Raw genomic sequence first — 16,811 nt, forward strand, 5'->3', positions numbered from 1 at the left:
ACAGAGCAGCTCAGAATAGCCTCACCTCCGGCACAGCTGCGGCCGCATGGCTGCCCTGGGGAGGAACGCAGCGCCACCCTCTCGATATCAAAAGTGTGCCCTTGGACACAGCCCTGCAGAGACTCTTAGAGCTCCTCAGTGCACACTTCCCCCAAGTGAGGCAGAGACCACGCGTGTGGGGCTGGGCCTGGAGCTCCTCGTGACAGCACAGAAGCTCCTTGTACACACTTTGAGGCAATGCACTTTCCAGCTCTACCTGAAGGTGATTTTTTTCTTGTCCTCGGTCCCTCTCCTCATGACCCTACACCCTCTTCCATTTCAAATGTTTAACAACAAAAATGAGTTCATTTCTGGTCAAAAACAATCAAGTCACCGATAAGCAGGGAGGGCACCACCTGGCTTACGAAGGGCTGTTTCCACACCTTGTCTCCCAGAGGGGGTCCGGCAGTCAGGTCACCTCGGTGCGATTTGTGTCTAATGTTGATTTTTCTATTTTCACAGGAAAGTGATTGATGCCAATCAAAGAGAAGCCTGGGTTTCTAATGACACCTACTGGGAGCTGCGAAAGGACCCTGGGTTTAGCAAAGTAGACAGCCCCGTTCTTTGGTAACCTGGGAGTGTAGAGCTAGCCAACATATCCCGCTCTGAATGAATAAGTAACTATGCACAATTATGTTTCTTAGAGCTCCGCGTGGTTTCTGGGTCGACTGAACACCGGCCGTTTGCTTTTCTATTCATCTTTATAACGGACGTTCAGAAGTGCATTAGACAAAGCCCCTGGCCACTTTTGGATCCTTTCTGTTTTGCTGCAACCATATTCCTTAAAACAAAAACATCTACACCCTCCTCGGAAAGTGGAATTAAAGGAGCAGAATATAAAATCCAAAGTCTGACGAGTTTATGAAGAAAAACAAGCCGTAACTGGTGCTTAAAGCTGATCCAGAGAGTTTAAAGCAACATGACGTAACCCACGCGTTGGGTCCTTTTTCCGGAAGCGCCATCCCCTCGTCATCGGAGCCCCTGGGTCGCGGCATCCGGCCAGCTCGGATCCAAGAGTGCCCGTTGGACGTGCCGGCCTTGTCCGTGAAGACGTGATGCTTCTCAGAGCCTGTTCCGCCCGCCCGCCATTGTTCATGCCTTAAGAAATGCAAAGATGTACAATAAATTGTTTTTTTAATGTGTGCTCATAGGTTTATGTGAAGGACAGGTCTTTTGAATCATGGCATGATTCACTTAGTGGGATCAGGTCAGTTAGGAGTCTAACTTAAATGGATTGAAAAGGCAGAGCGTGCTCTCCTCTGACACTTCGGTCACTGTATCTATCGTATGTCTGAGGGCAAGGAAGAAACAGTGCGCTGGGTAGATTTCTGTATCCACGTTGCTTGTCCAGATAATAAACCATGCCTCTTCCACCCAACCTCACGGTGTGCCCTAGTGTTTGTCAGTATCTGTATTTGATTGGAACACTTGGCGTCAGCGTTAAAACCTTGGAAGGAAGTAACAGAGCTGGTGGGCTTTCTGGGTGGGCTCAGGAGCACTTGTAAACGTAACCGTTCTTGAATGAAGCACAATGTAATACTCGTTACTGTCCTCTGCCCACCCTCTGGCACCAGTGGGAACCCCACTGGGAACGGAAGCAAGAATGTTAGTAGCTAGCAGCTTATTTGCGTTGCTTAAATGAGTTCTGTGCAAAATCATATTTTACATTTTCATCAAGTGATTCTGTTATGATAAATTACCATACATTAAGCATATACCTTGCTGTTTTCAAAGATGTGAAACTTAAGTAAGAAGTTTATACATTCCAACAAAAAGTGGGGAAGGGGAGCAGAAATGCGTTTCATGTACTTCAGGGTTTGTTTTTCCCTCCAATACACAGAGGCTTCTGTAGGTACTGCATTGGTATTCCTGAGTTTCTGCACATAGACGACTACCTAAGTAATTTACATTAAACAAATCTCTCCGGAGGTGAATTATAAAATTACATACATTTTATTCTTAGTTAGGTTTTTATTCTAGATCCTTACCATGAGGTTTGAAGTGTCATTTTAAACTCTGATAATGAGGTTACTGACATTTAACATTTTGTTAGGAGGTATTGACTTTAGTGTTATTTCTCAGCAAAGCCTTCCTAATAATGGCTAATCTGCTATCAAATCTACACCGTTCCTGATAACGTAAGGCAAACTCTGAAGTCTCTACTGGGTGGAGCAAAATTTTAGCTATCGTAAAACTCGTCCCTCTGATCTAGGGCGCTGCATTCTGCATGCAGTGTGCGGCAGTTCAGGGTGAAATTTCACTCTCAAGTACTCCATTGCCAGAGCTGCGTGTTCCATCAAAGCAACACCCTGTCTAGGTTTCTCGATGCCTTTTAATTCCCATTTTAAATCTATAGGTGGCTTGCCCCGTGGTAGTAAAGTTTTGCCCTAGTTGTTGATTGCTTTTCTGCTCATTCATCTTGACTCCCTTTTCTCTGCATTAGAATTCTATTAACTCCCTCATAAAATTCTGTTCTCCCCCAACTGATAAACCATTTAAAGTGGTGCTGGTTTCTAGTTACTAACACTTCCCTGAACAATCTCAAAATATTTCGCTGAAAGATAAGGAAAACATTTTGCAAAGCAGAGGTATTCTGGGTAGATAAATGGGAAAGTGAGGCATCGGTCACAATGAACCCGCCAGTCAGGCAGGTGGGAGAGGACCCAGGAGCCCTCAGGAAAGCAGCTACTGTTTGGGCTGTAACTGAGGAAAAGAATAACTAGCGGAGCGGACTTTTATTAGATAATCAGTTCAAGCTATGAAGTAGGTAAGTGAATATTGGTTGGCGCTCACCTGCAACTCTGCTTAGGATTTTAAAATGAGAATGAGGAGATCAAATGAATTAAAATCACACTTTATAATATCCCAGATTTAGGATCTCTTTTGAGATTCAGACTTCTTGACTAGACTTCCAATTCAAGTGACCAGTTGAACTTTAGGTAGTACGTGTGCTCCAACGATACCAGATTCACAGGGCTGCCCATCACAGACTCATAATGTTTTGGCTTCAATCCTTCATTTTACTTCTATTTTTTTTCTCTTTAAAATTTGTTTTATTTAATTGTTCAAGTACAGTTTTCTGTCTTTTACTCCCATCCCAGCTCACCCATCCATCCCTCCTCACCTTCCTCCCATTTCCACCCCCCCCGGTTTTTGTCCATCTGTCCTTTATACTCGTTCCTATAAACCCTTCCCCTTTTCCTCTGAAATTCCCTCCCCTCTCCCCTCTGGTCACTGTCCCCTTGTTCTCTATTTCAGTGTCTTTGTTTTTATTCTGCTTGCTTGTTTGCTTTGTTGTTTAGGTTCCTGTTAAAGGTGAGATCATATGGTATTTGTCTTTCACCACCTGGCTTATTTCACTCAGCATAATGCTTTCCAGTTCCATCCATGCTGTCGCAAAGGGTAGGAGCTCCTTTCTGCTGCTTTTTTTGATTGACAGGGTGGTTATAGAATTGTGAGACTTACTCTGTTTGGAATTTTCATCTGCAGGACTTTGGAGCCTTTGAGACTAAATCGAACAGTAAAAGGATAGAATAAGTGTTAGATCATTCTTGAGAAAACCTGATTTATTCTTTAGAATTTTACATAAGTCTCATTGCGGGGCCACTTTTCTTGGTTGTTTCTCCCTAAAACAATCTCGGGTAGAAGAGGACTTAGTAAATATTTGAACCTCCCCCATGATTTATTCATAAACTCCTTAAGTAGTAAGTGACGATGGTCCTATGGTGTGGCGGGACTGGACAGATTGATGGCTCATGCCACACGCATAGTAGACACTAATTATTTTGCTTCCATGTGCTGCCACCCAGGGTACAATTTACCGTCAGATTTTGCTGTTATTTTATTGTTTTTTTAATTAAGTTGTTACTTTTCATCAGTTACTTTAAAATACCCCATCATTTCCAGGCAATTGTAAAAGTAAACCTCATTTGAGATACCTTTTAATATTACATACTGATTACATGTGGCATAAAAACTACCAAGTGTATTTTCTAAATAAGAGAAACCAAGGGGTTTTTCAATACAAGAGATGCCCACTTGCCAGTTTCCGAAGCCCTCGTTCTTCATCATTCTGGCCCCTGACTCTCCGTGGCTCCCAGAGTGCTGGGGAGGCGGGGTAGAGAGGAACCTGGTCAGACTGGTCTTGCTTACTTCTGGTTACACCACCTGTGCTGGAGAAGAGTTTTTAATTAATCTAATGTTCATTTTGGTCTTCACCTTGTGGACTTTAATTATACATCTTGTCTACCCTTGTTCCCTGTCATCCTAGTTAATGACGTGTTCACGGGAGCAGAGCTCCTCACACACCAGGGGTGTGAAAATGTTTGCACTTGGCTCAAGTCGGTTTATCATGAATGTGGCACAGTAAATAAGAAGTTTGTGTACAAAATATTTATTTCTATGGGAGTCATGTTCAGGACATATAAAATGTATCTAATTAAACAATTATGAATCTACTTTGTGCTCTAGAAATGTTCTTTTCAGGGAAAGATGGAAAATTGTCATTGGAGCTAAGATTAAAGTGTTTTGTTTTAGGGTTCTTTTTTTGTTTGTTTTTGGTGTTTCAAAAAGCTTGCCAGTCACTTAGAATACTGCTTATCAAACTTAAATTCTCTAAATTTTAATTTAATTTTTTGGTAAAATCGATACATTTGAACTGTACATTGTATGAATTATTCTGTTAAACTTGACTTTAATACCTTATTGTAAGAACATACATTTGGACTGAATTTTAAGACCTCATTGAAGCCTTTTCTATTAGAGAAAATGGCAAATCGTTTAAGCAAGGGTTAACTTTAATTCTTCCAAAATAAGATGTAAAGAAAAATGAAGATTTTAAAAATTGCTGTAATGAAATAGAACACCCAGTATCTTAAACAAGGGATGAAAAAGCTCCCATCATTAAGGCAGCTTACAGGTGGCAGCTGCCTGTCCGTCAAATGCATCCTTCTGTTGTCCAAACAACTTCCTGAACTGGTTGATTTTCTCTTTTCCCCTGGTCCTGACTCCAGGAGAGGCAGGGACACACGTGTCTTTTGCTCTGCACGGTGCCATTGGGCATCTGCAACACATGCAGTAACTGTGCACAGTTTTATGGCGGTGTATCAGTATCAGAACCACTGCATTCAGCCACCCATGGAACACTGTTAAATGTTCACAGGTTAAAAATTGTCCATAACTGCAGATCAATTTACTGGTAACTCCAGATGGGTGGGGGAAAAAACAAGAAAGCATTTTTTTTGCAAATATTGTTATCGTGCTTGCCTTCTACATACATATAAATGAGGGCAATTGAGGAGGGAGGAATACGGAGTATTCAGAAAACAGATCTAATCCTCTTTGAGTTACCTGTTTCTTATTTTTAGTTAATGGGATAAGTAACAACTTAATACTGTTAAGGAGAGAATAATATTAAAACGATTCATTCTTTATCTTAGGCACCAACTCCCCTTCATTACCCTCATCCACTCATCCAGTTATTTGGGAAATAATGTGGTGGCTAGAAACCTTCTTAGTCATTTTGAGCTCATTTAAAAAACTCTATTGAAGTGGAACTGGCATGCAATAAGCTCGACATCCCTGAATTTGAGCGTGAGAGCCTGGGCTGCACACACTGTCCCTGTGCAGTTCCTCTGTCCTGCACCCCTCCCACCTCCACCCGGGGCAATCACTGACTTACTCTCTTCCTATTAAGTTTGTTGGGATGACATTGGTTAATAAGATCACATAGGTTTCGGGTGTACTTTTTCACTTTTTAAAAATCTACATTTCTTGTATTTACTGCATCGGGTTTTTCTAGAAGGCTGTGTGCAAATGGGGGGATGTGTGCCCCCAATCTCCTCCGCTGACACCCCAATACCCACCATCAAGTAGTAACACGTTACAAGGGAAAGAGGATGTTAGGTTTTAGTTCTGATAGCCCAGTATAAATTTTCGGTTTGAAATACTTAGAAAACAGTAAGTCTTTTCAAATCAAAATGGCCTTATAAGAATGAATTCATTCCTATCTTTTGGGGGGTCCAAAATAAAGGTAAAACAACTGGCTGGCAGCCCTGGGGGAGCCCTAGGAAATGTTCTGTTTGTGATGAAAGAATCGCTGACAAAACCGTGGGAATCCAGAATGGCTGCCCTGGGAATGACGTCACGCCGATGATGACGCGCGAACGGAACCTACACTGAGCTGTTTGCTATTAGCCTCCCAAGCCCCACTTCTGTGTCACAAACATTTCGAAACCGTGCTTGAGAAGGCTGCTTTCCCATCTCTTCTACGCCCTCACCTCCTATCTGGGAACAAAGTTACTAAACCTATTTTTGAAAAAGAAACGGAAACAAGTGCCCAGTGTCCATGAGCTTCCAGCCCGAGGCAGCGGTACAGGCTGAAAACTTAGTCCTTGCATCCTGCACCCTGTCAGACTCTGTTCCTCAAAAATAGAAAACTTTCCAGAGACTGCCAAATACATTGTGATTGACATTAAGTGCTAATGAAAAGAAGAGGCCAGAAGGAACAAAGAATGAAATGTGAGAGAGAAAAATAGCATCTCTGAGCAGGGCGAGCGTCATGCTCTTTGGCTGCCTGTGGATCGGCCCCAGGGGCCAAGTTACTGTCTTTGAAGCTTGTTTACAGGCAGATGGACTCCTCAACTTCACTCCAAAGACTGAGTCCTTAGATCTAGGGCATAGGCCAAGAATCTGCATTTTAAGAAGCACCCTGGGCCCCAGGGAATTTTGAGGCAGGAGTGTGCGCTGGTGGAACCACACACTTACACCCAAGTCCCTGCTCCAACCTCAGCCTTTTGTCTGTTTTTTTCTCAGTGATGTTCAGTAGTCAGTAAGGAAGTCTAGTACAAGAAGGTTGGCTAGAGCCCAAGGACTTGTGACTCCCTTGGCCATGCATGGCTTCTTCTCACTTTGCAACCTTTGTGTCCGCACCAGCTCTGTAGTATGGAGGTGAAGAGTAGGGAGCACAGAACTCTGAAACCTAAATGTGAGATTGTGTTAAGCCAGAGACCATAACAGTGTGTTCCTGGAGGCAATCTAACCAGCCCAGACAACTGAAGTCTACTCTTCAAGGCCATGATCAGTGTCTCCTGCCCCATTTCTCCTTAGACCTGGTCCATGTCTCAGAGAAAGGCTTCCAAATGAGCTGACGGGGTCCTGGCTGGTGGGTGCCTGCAAGGAAATTCCGTGGCAAAGCCCATTCTTCATCACTTGACTGATGATTTCCTAACAAGGTGGAACAGCAATTCTTTATTCAGGTCACTCTCTTCCCTGAAAATAATATATTTTTTAAATTTTTGTTTGAAAAACTTTCTCTGTGAAATTGCTCTGCTAAAGTTGAAGGTGTAAAGGCAAAGGCAGTAGTCAAGTACTGTTAGTTTGCATATGGTCGTATTGAGAGAGAAAAATTAACTTTTATCTTACATTTGGGATAGAATTTCAATCAAGTTTCTACTGAAAAGCAGCTTATAGTTAAATATCCTTATAATAAAAGAAAAATTATACACAGAAAAAAATTGTGTACCTGCGTCACCTCAAAATAAGAATTATGCCTCTTCAGTGAATGTTGTGTACAAGAGTATTACATTTGTAAGAGCACAGGACACTCAATAAACCTTAAATAAACTGAATAAAGGGTTCGTTTATTGTATATAGTTTGTTCTGGTGGGCTGTCCCCCAAATTAACGTTTTTATCTCTAGGAAGAGACTTTAAGCAGGCTATAAAGGAGACTGACTTCATTCTGACTTCATTTCCAACTCTTTTTTTTTTGTAGTAACTATGTAGAAACTGTTTTCAAATCACATACAGAACACAGGACCTTTTCCTGAATTTTGAACTTTACATTAAAAGACTTAAAAGCGGGCTTCGGTTTTCCATGTGTTTAAACTGTGAGGGTGAAGCTGTAGTTCATAAAGACTACAGGAAACTCAGGGTTCTCCAAGAGCTGTGTGCTGTCTGTCACCGGTGAAAGCAGTCCTGACAAAAGAAGGAAGTATATCCTGTTTTCAGTCTTCACATGCATTGGAAGTAGCCAATTTATCGGCCTTGGCCTCTAAGTCTCTAATTTCTTATAAAAAGTTTGAGGAAGAAATGTTTTGAGAAGCAGTTTCAAAGAAAGCAATACACCAAACTTTGAGTTACTAGAATCTCAAAATGCTTTTTAAAATAAACAAACAAAAACCTGACAGTCCCCCAATTTCAATCCTGCTGGAACGTATTGAACCATAGGCCACTGGACCGTTTAGTGGCCTGGTGCACTGCGGTGTGTTTACGGGGTGGTCATGGGGATGTGAGGATCTCGTAATTGCACCTCTGGGGGATGTGTTCCTAGGACCATACTGAGAAGCTTCAAAGTGGGGGGGGGGGAGCATATGAAGGCATCTTTTTTCCTGTGCCCTTTTCTGTGTACACGCCAGAAGTTCTTAGCCTAGAAGGAGGAAGAGGGGGAGAAAAGAGAGGGAGAGCAAGACTGCAAAAATAACTTGAGATGCCAAAGGAATACCCCTCCCCTTGCTGTATGTAAGAAAGTAACTGGAATGCAGATTGAAAATGAATAACAATGAAACTTTTATTTGCACGGTTTGTGATTATATAATCACCACTACCGTCAGTCAGTTTCTATTTATAATTATATAAAATCGTGCCAGAGAATTAACCTCTTACATGTGCACACAGCCCAAGCTACCTGATACTATTGCTGGTTTGCAGGTAGTGATTTCTTGGTTTAGTTTTTCCTTCCTGGGTACAAAATGTGGATGGCACACAGGGATAATCACAATCGAGTTTGTGACAATTCTTCTGCTCACCTGCTCAGAGAAAGCCATCAGGTGGCAAGGGCTGAGTACTGGCCGGGCACTGTGGAGGTCCGTGTGGCAGCCGCCAGGCCAATGGGAACAGCTGCTTGACTGGCGAGCCTGCCTTCTCCACACAGGCTCAACTGACGGGGCCGTTCTCTCCTTACATGGTAGCTCTGATGGGTCTTCTAAATTTGGAGGGGGAAAAAATGAAAATTACAGGACTAAATTCCTGCCAGGAAGCATTCAATTTCATAACGGGGTCATCCACGTAACAGGTACTCTAAGAAAAACAACAATGGTGACATTCAGAGTTCCCCAATTGCTCCTGAAATGGTCCACCATTTTTACAATTTACCCCAAAATAACTTAATGTTAACTACTTGGTATTTTAAACTACCCTTCAAACTCAGGTCATTATCTATAGAATTTTAGGCAGAGAAATATGAGAATAAGAATTTTTTCTTTCAAGGAAAATCAAACCACTCCACATTCAACCTTTCTTCTGGAAGGCTCTCCAGCCAAATGCTTAGTTCTTCACCGCATTCTCTCAAAATTTTCTATATGCTTTCACAATAACTTTTGGTTGTAAAAGCTTCTTATCTTCCTTAAAATTGTATTTTAAATCCTCTCTCTTTTTTAAAGATTTTATTTATTCATCCCTAGAGGGGAAGGGAAGGAGAGAGGGAGAGAAATATCAATGTATGGTTGACTCTCATGCATCCCCTGCTGGGAACTGGCCTGCAACCCAGGCATATGCCCCAACTGGGAATCGAACCATGATCTTTTAGTTCGCAGGCCCGCATTCAATCCACTGAGCTACACCAGCCAGGGCTAAATCTTCTCTTACTAAATCTTCTTCTGTTCTATCTTATTTTAATCTATGTAAAGTACATTTATATTTATGTAATAATATGCTCTCTTCAAAATGTACCAGTCATTTGGCAACAGGTGAATGCTCCAAAGTCATTGTGTATTTATATCCAGAGTAAAGGAGTATAACAGAGGAAGGCTTTTCATTTATCTCAGCACAATTCTGGGCAAATTAAAATGATGTGTACTCAACACTGGTTCTCAGTGACCCCCTTAAATATCCATGCTGTGTCACCAACATACTCTACACCAGCCTTTGGATTTTGTACATTAATTGTTATGGGAAATGAAGCGACCAGACACCGAGGGATTCTGGAGTACGAGGTTTACTGTTTAACGTGCACGGGCCCAGAGGAATCATTTCCAAATTCTGAGCCCCGAACAAAAGACTCCCGGGGAATATATAGATTAGGGGTCTTCCTATCTACGTGGCTAAGCAAGACACAGAAGCAGAATGCGGTAATTAGTTCTGTCTACGGGGCAGAAACAGAGCTCAAGGACACAGCTGTCTACGGGGCAGAAGCAGAGCTCAAAGGCTCCTATTATTCAATTCAAAGGCTCCTATCAGTTTTTCAAAGTTTTTCAAAGTTTCCCATATCATAATCTTAAGTGAGTGGTGCCTGGGTGTGCAGGCCCCTAACCAGGCACAGCATCTGTGCAGACTTGCTTACCTGGGAACAGGGCCGGGGCCCGGGGGGAGGGGCGTGTCCCAGCAGGGCTCTTTCAGTCAGCAATGCTCAGATTTATGGTACCAGCTCCGAGAGTTCAAAGTCACTTCCTGAACACAATTTGGCCAAGCATAACCAGTAATATTTAATGGAATATACTTAACTTTTTAAAATTTTGTTCCATGAGAAGAATGTTTCTCCACAATTTAGCTGAACTGGTGAGAATGCCTAAGGTTCATATTATTATAGAATCAAAGAACTAAAAATTAAATTACCATGTGATCTGGCAATTTTATTTCTGGGTGTATGCCTGTATAAGTTTGCTAGGGCTGCTATAACAAAACACCAGAGTCTGGCGTCTCAAATGACAGAAATGTATTTTCTCGTAGTTCTTGGCCAGAAGTCTGACATCGAGGCGTTGGTGGGTTGGTTTCTCCTGAGACCTCTTGCCGTGGCTTGCAGACGGCCACCCTCTCGCTGGCTCTTTCCATGGCCGTCCCTCCGTGGTGCACGTACCATGGTGTCTCTCAGCATGTCCACATTTCCTCTTTTTATAAGGAAACCAGTCGGCTTGGGTCAGGGCCCACTCTAGCCCCTCATTTCAACTCAATCACCTTTTATAGGCCTTATCTTCAAATACAGTCACATTCTGAGATCCCAGGGGTGAGGATGTTAACATATGAGTTTTGGGGGCAACACGATAAAATATCCAAAATCATTACATTTAAGGTCTCAAAAAGGTACTTGAAACCCAGGTTCATAGCAACATTATTCACCATAACCGAATGTGGGAATAACCATTTCTGTCTGCTGAAGATGAATGGATAAACAAAACGTGGCATATACATGCAATAGGATATTAGCCTTAAAAATGAAAGAAATTCTAACACATGCTATAAAATGGATGAGTCTTGAAGATATTATTCTAAGTGAAATAAACCAGTCACCAAAAAAGGAAAAAACCCCACTAATACTACATGGCTCTACTTACATGAGTTACCTAGACAGTCGAATTCATAGAAACGGAAGTACAAGGGTGGATGCCAGGGTCTGAGGGGAGCAGAACATGAGGAGTTAGTGTGTGAAGGTGCAGGTTTCAGATTTGCAAGAGGAAAAGAGTTCTGGAGAAAGGTCGCACAGCCGTGTAGATGCTGTAACTATTGACCGTACACTTAAACGTGGTTTCAATGGTAAATTTTATGTTATGTGTATTTTACCACAATTTTAAATTTTTTTAATTAAAAAATGACATAGATGTACACACATATATAATTGTTAAATTTCTTGCTTTGACATCATACTATATTTACTTCAATTCTAATCATTTTGGGTAAAAGGTACAGGGGACCTCTCTGTACCTTTGCAACTTCTTGTGACTCTATAATCACTTCAAAGCAAAAAGTCTTTTTAAAATTATAGAGTGCCAATTCAATCTCTTGAACCAGGATAACAGAACTTCATGGAGACAGAAATTAAAGAGCCTATTTAACCACAAGGCCCATGAGTGTATTTTGATCCAAAAGAAGTTCACAAGCTAGGACCCAGCAGGACCAAGTAACTCTTATCATGATTGTTACAAGTTATTAGCTTTCAGGGGAAGTTGAATTAAAAGCTTTCCTTTGGCATGTGAGCTTTGTAATGGCTTCCTATTGAGTTGAGTTTCCAACAACAATTCTGCTGCAGGTCAAATGCCTCATTCACCCAACAGTGAACCAGGAGATACAGCCCGGGTTCTCCCTGAGTTTCAATCCACAGCACAGTGTGAGGACGGCACTGGAAGAGTTGCCTCTGCCCAGAGCCAGCTTCCCTCCAAATGCAGACACCAGCCCTACCCCTTTCTTCAGAAGAGTTAGTCTCCCCAACCCCACTAATAACGGGGGTCTAAAAAGGTCTAAAATTTATAGGTGCCAGTCTGTCTCAACCACCAACTCCCTTAATTTGAGCAGTTGCAAATTTATTAAGGAAGGGTGTTGGAGGTGATGTCTAGAATTTTATCTGCTTTTATCATGTAGGATTCAAACCTGCAATTTTCCACCATAATGACTGCCTCTGGAATACATCCTCCTGGTTACCTGGCTGTAAACTCTCACATAAGGCTAGTTTTAGAGGAAATTCAGGGGAGAGCTCTTCTTTCAAGGCCAAGTAACCAGGGTTGTTTCACAAGCATACAAAGGAGAAACAGATTTCCCCATTCACCACGAAAACACATCCCTATAAAGGGTCCAGTGCCTGGGCTTAGCATAGACGAGTAGATTACCTGCCTCGTGTGATCTTGCAGTGCCGGAGACTGAATGTTTGAGTGCACCCGCCCCCGCCAAATTCCCTGGAAACCTAATCCCCAGTGTGATGGTATTAGGAGGTGGGGCCTTTGGGAAGTGAGTAGTTCCTGGGGGCAAAAACTTCACAGATGGAATTAGTGCTCTTATTTTTTTTTTTTAAGATTTCATTTATTTGTCTTTAGAGGGGAAGGGAAGGAGAGAGGGAGAGAAATATCAATATATGGTTGTGTCTCGTGCACCCCTTGCTGGGAACTGGCCCACAACCCAGGCATGTGCCCTGACTGGGAATCAAACCTCGGTTGTTTGGTCCACAGGCCCGAGCTCAATCCACTGAGCTACACCAGCCAGGGCTTCGTGCTCTTATTTTAACAAGACACCAGAAAACTCCTACCATGTGAGGTTACAGCAAAAAGAGGATGGTCAATGAGGACAGGCCCTCACCAGACATCAGTCTGCCGGCGCCCTGACCTTGGACTTCCCAGCCTCCAGAAGTATGTGAAATAAACTTCTGTTGTTCCAAGGCCTCCCAGTCTGTGGTGCTTTGTCATAGCAGCCTGCGCCGACCCAGACGTGCAGCCTCAAAAACTGAAGAACTAACATCCGGACTCTGATCACGAGGTACAAACTAATTCTTGGCTAAGTGTTCAAAAATAAACATTATGAAAATTCTTCTAAACCCATTTTAGAAAAGAAAAAGACCCAAAAAGAGAAAGTGGCTTCTTTCTCTTTTTCAGCTTCCAAACTGTGAGCTCCAATTATGAGCATTCAGTATTTATGTAACAATAGTAATAATTGTAAAAAGCTTTCTCTGTACCTGGTGCTTTAAAACATTATCTCATGGTGCCGGCTGGGTGCTGGAAATATCAGTGGGGGCACTTTGTAAAGTATGTGATAGTTAACCACTATTCTGTACATCTGAAACTAATACAAAATACTGTTAAATGTAACCTGTAATTAAAAAAATAAAAAATGTATATCCCTTCTCAGGCTTTTGGCTAAGATCAAGTGTAGTACCTGTTCTTATCAGTTTCAAGTTTTAAAAATGTATAAAAAATTATCTCTAATGCCCCAACAGCATAAAAAGGTGCTATTATTAACTTCAAGTGTAGAAATTGAGGCTCAGAAGAATTAACTTGCTCAAGTTCACAAACAAGAAAAAAAATTCAACAAGAGAACAAATAAAGGCTGAAGTGAAGGAAAATAAAAAATTTTTTTTAAAGATTTTATTTATTTATCTTTAGAAGGGAAGGGAAGGAGAGAGGGAGAGAGACATCAATGTGTGGTTGCCTTTCATGCGTCCCCTGCTGGGAACTGGCCTGCAGGGAACCGGCCTGCAACCCTGGTATGTGCCCTGACTGGGAATCGAACCGCCATTGTCTGGTTCGCAGGCCCGTGCTCAATCCACTGAGCTACACCAGCCAGAAGGAAAATAAAAACATTTAAATATTATGTATGAATATGGCTGCAACAAAGAGAAGGAGACCATAGATATAAGAGGAAACTAATTTAAAATGTAAACAATGGCAAATAAGAAGCTGTGTTAGTGTTCTATTGCCGCCCTACCAAACTACCACAAAACTAGTGGTTTAAAACAGCAGAAATATATTATGTTCCGGCTCTGTGCCCAGAAATCCCAAAAGATCTCACTGTGCCAAGACCGAGCAGAGTGAGTTCCTTTCCGGAAGCCTCCATTTATTGCCAGTTGCAGGCGTGGCCCAGTTTCCTGGGCTCAGGGCTCCCTTCCTCCACCTTCAAAGCCAGGAGCATTCAGCCCAGTCCTCTCTGCACTGCCATCTCTCTCTTGCTCTCCCTCTTCTGCCTCCCTCCCCCTCTTTTAAAGACCCCTGTGTTTGCAGGAGGCCGTCTGGATAATCCATGATCCCTTTCTTATTTTACAGTTAGCTGACTAGCCACTTTAATCCCAAATGCAGCCTTAATCGCCCTTGGCCATGTAACCTAGCCTAGTCACAGGTTCAGGCCTAGAACGTCTTTGAGGAATCATTATTCTGCCTACCACGGAGAGGTTTAAAGACTATTAAATAAGTTTATGTGAAACTGAAAAGTGGGCCTTAGGCATTCACTTTTCTATTCTACCACTTGGTAGAGCGGTTTGCAAGGTTTCAGGAACCGCTCCAGGTGCTGCCATTAAAACAGAAAACGAGGAGACTCCAGACCGCAACCTGGGAGTCGCCCGCCTCTCGGGGGCCCCGCTGCCCCAGGCATGTCTTCATTGAGTTTCCAGCACAGTGTCCACATGGCTATACTGCATTTTTATAAAATTCCTGTTAAAATGAAACAACAAGATAGCAATATAGTTGACTTCTACTGAAAATCTTTAACTCTTTGGGGTTCAAAAGAGACACTCTGTAATAACTACATATTTTTAAACAGCCCTTATCTGATTCAGCTTCCAGATTATATAGTAGTTGTTGACACAAATCAGTGGTTGAATAGTTTTCATTCTGTTTTGTGGAACAATCTATATAAAATAGAAATCATCTGTTCTTTGAAATTGTGACTGCACCCCTTTCTGAAATTGTACAGGACTGGACTAGGCATTTTTTTAAGGGAGTCGGGGAGGTGGGGTTTTCATTCTCAATTTAGTTTCTTGAATGGTTATTAGCTTATTCAGATTTCTGAGGTTTTATATATTTTTAATATTTGTCAATATTATCTAGGTTTTAAAAGTTATTGTACATAATTATTCATAATATTGGCTTATTATGTCTTAAAATTTGCTGTGCCTATAATTATTTTCCCTTTTATATTACATATTTTGTTTCTTTTCATTTTCTCTCTCTGGGTTAATCTTTTTTTTCCCTCAATGATAACCCTCAATGTTTTTCCTGTATTTTTGTCCTTATGCTTATTTCCCTTCTTGTTTTCTTTGCTATGTTTTATAGCTTTTCGTAATCTCTTATTTCTTAGCTTATTTCTCTTGTGTTTCCACCGTATGTATATATATCTCCTGTTAGTTGTTTTATTTTATTGGGCCAGGAGAGAAGGAACTGGCCAACTGAGCAGAGAAACAGAGAAGAACTGGAGAAGCAGCAGAGAGAGAAGGAGTCACTGACGCTGCCATCTGCAGTTAGAATGTTCAGCCAGGATCCTGTGAGACACCAGACAAGGAAGAGTGAATACGAGAAAGTGAGAGGCTGGGGTGATAAGAAAGATGTAAGTAATTGGAACGATGTATTTCAAAGGGCGCTTGTTTAAAACATAAGACCCCAACACAGCACCTCACATATCAGGGTGAGGGAAAAGAAGGTTTACAGTGGTATGTAAAACACAGAGTTTATTCTTGTGTTATTATTGATTAATTATTGTATTACTTTCAATAGGAACAGCTACAGACCTACCTTTGCCCACCCTGTATACTCCAACTGAACGCTTTCCTAGAGCGATATTCTGTGGTGGGAAATTGTAAATCCATGGCCACCGTCTTTGCTGTGATAATGAAATGGAAGAGACTGCCAGCAATGAAGGGTAAGTCGGGGCCTTAAAGAACATGGGAAAAGTCTGTAGAAGTAGTTGCAGAAACTCCTTGAGAAGCCAGAGGCGGCAAAATAAAGGGAAAGTGACGGGAGCAGACGAGCCCCGCCTTCGGGAAACTGGCAGTTTGAGCGGACTGGTGAGTCTCGACTGGCCCATAAGGCAGCCACGTGCCAGATGCGGGTATTGAGCAAGGTGATGTGGTTAGTTTGGATAGATGGGTACTATAGTATAAAATATAGGCTAGATTTCAAAAACAGCATGTAAAAAAGAATGTACAATATCCCACTCATAATTTTCATATAGAGTACATGTTGAAATGAAAATGTTTTAATTTATTGGGTTAAATAAAATACATTAAAATGACTTTCACCTGTTTCTTTTTTCTAGTAATGTGTCTATGAGGACATCTGCACTTACATATGCGACTTGCATTGTGGCTTTTTTTTTCAGGTGACGCAGATCTAAACTGTTAAACAGCAACCGAAGGTCTCAGTATCATTTAAGAAAAAAGGCCTATCGTCAGACAACACAGCCCCAGCTGCAACAACATGAAGTGGTGCAAAGATTCAGAGAAAGTAGAGATGACGTTGGAATTCTCTCCTTGGGCCCAAATGTTTTGCTGTTTCCTCTGTTGGCCCCATAAGCCTGTGCCTCCAGGTTTAGG

At 41.9% G+C, this 16,811-nt stretch overlaps 1 protein-coding gene and 1 pseudogene across 7 annotated transcripts in view; both read left to right on the plus strand.

The window, feature by feature from the left end:
• The window catches only part of OSBPL6 (oxysterol binding protein like 6), a 198,216-nt gene extending 193,765 nt beyond the window's left edge, over positions 1 to 4,451 (plus strand). For all 7 annotated transcript variants that reach the window (XM_037130069.2, XM_037130068.2, XM_037130070.2 and 4 more), the window contains one exon: positions 502 to 4,451. In XM_037130069.2, the coding sequence (XP_036985964.2) occupies positions 502 to 610 (109 nt within the window). In that variant the 3' untranslated portion in view covers positions 611 to 4,451. The remainder of the gene's footprint in view (positions 1 to 501) is intronic.
• A 9,176-nt stretch (positions 4,452 to 13,627) lies between these two features.
• On the plus strand, positions 13,628 to 13,730 carry LOC119037783 (uncharacterized; annotated as a pseudogene).
• The last annotated feature ends 3,081 nt before the right edge of the window (positions 13,731 to 16,811 follow it).

The sequence above is a fragment of the Artibeus jamaicensis genome, unplaced genomic scaffold, assembly GCF_021234435.1.
Source record: "Artibeus jamaicensis isolate MK-2021 breed Jamaican fruit bat unplaced genomic scaffold, CSHL_Jam_final contig_391, whole genome shotgun sequence".
Lineage (NCBI taxonomy): Eukaryota > Metazoa > Chordata > Mammalia > Chiroptera > Phyllostomidae > Artibeus > Artibeus jamaicensis.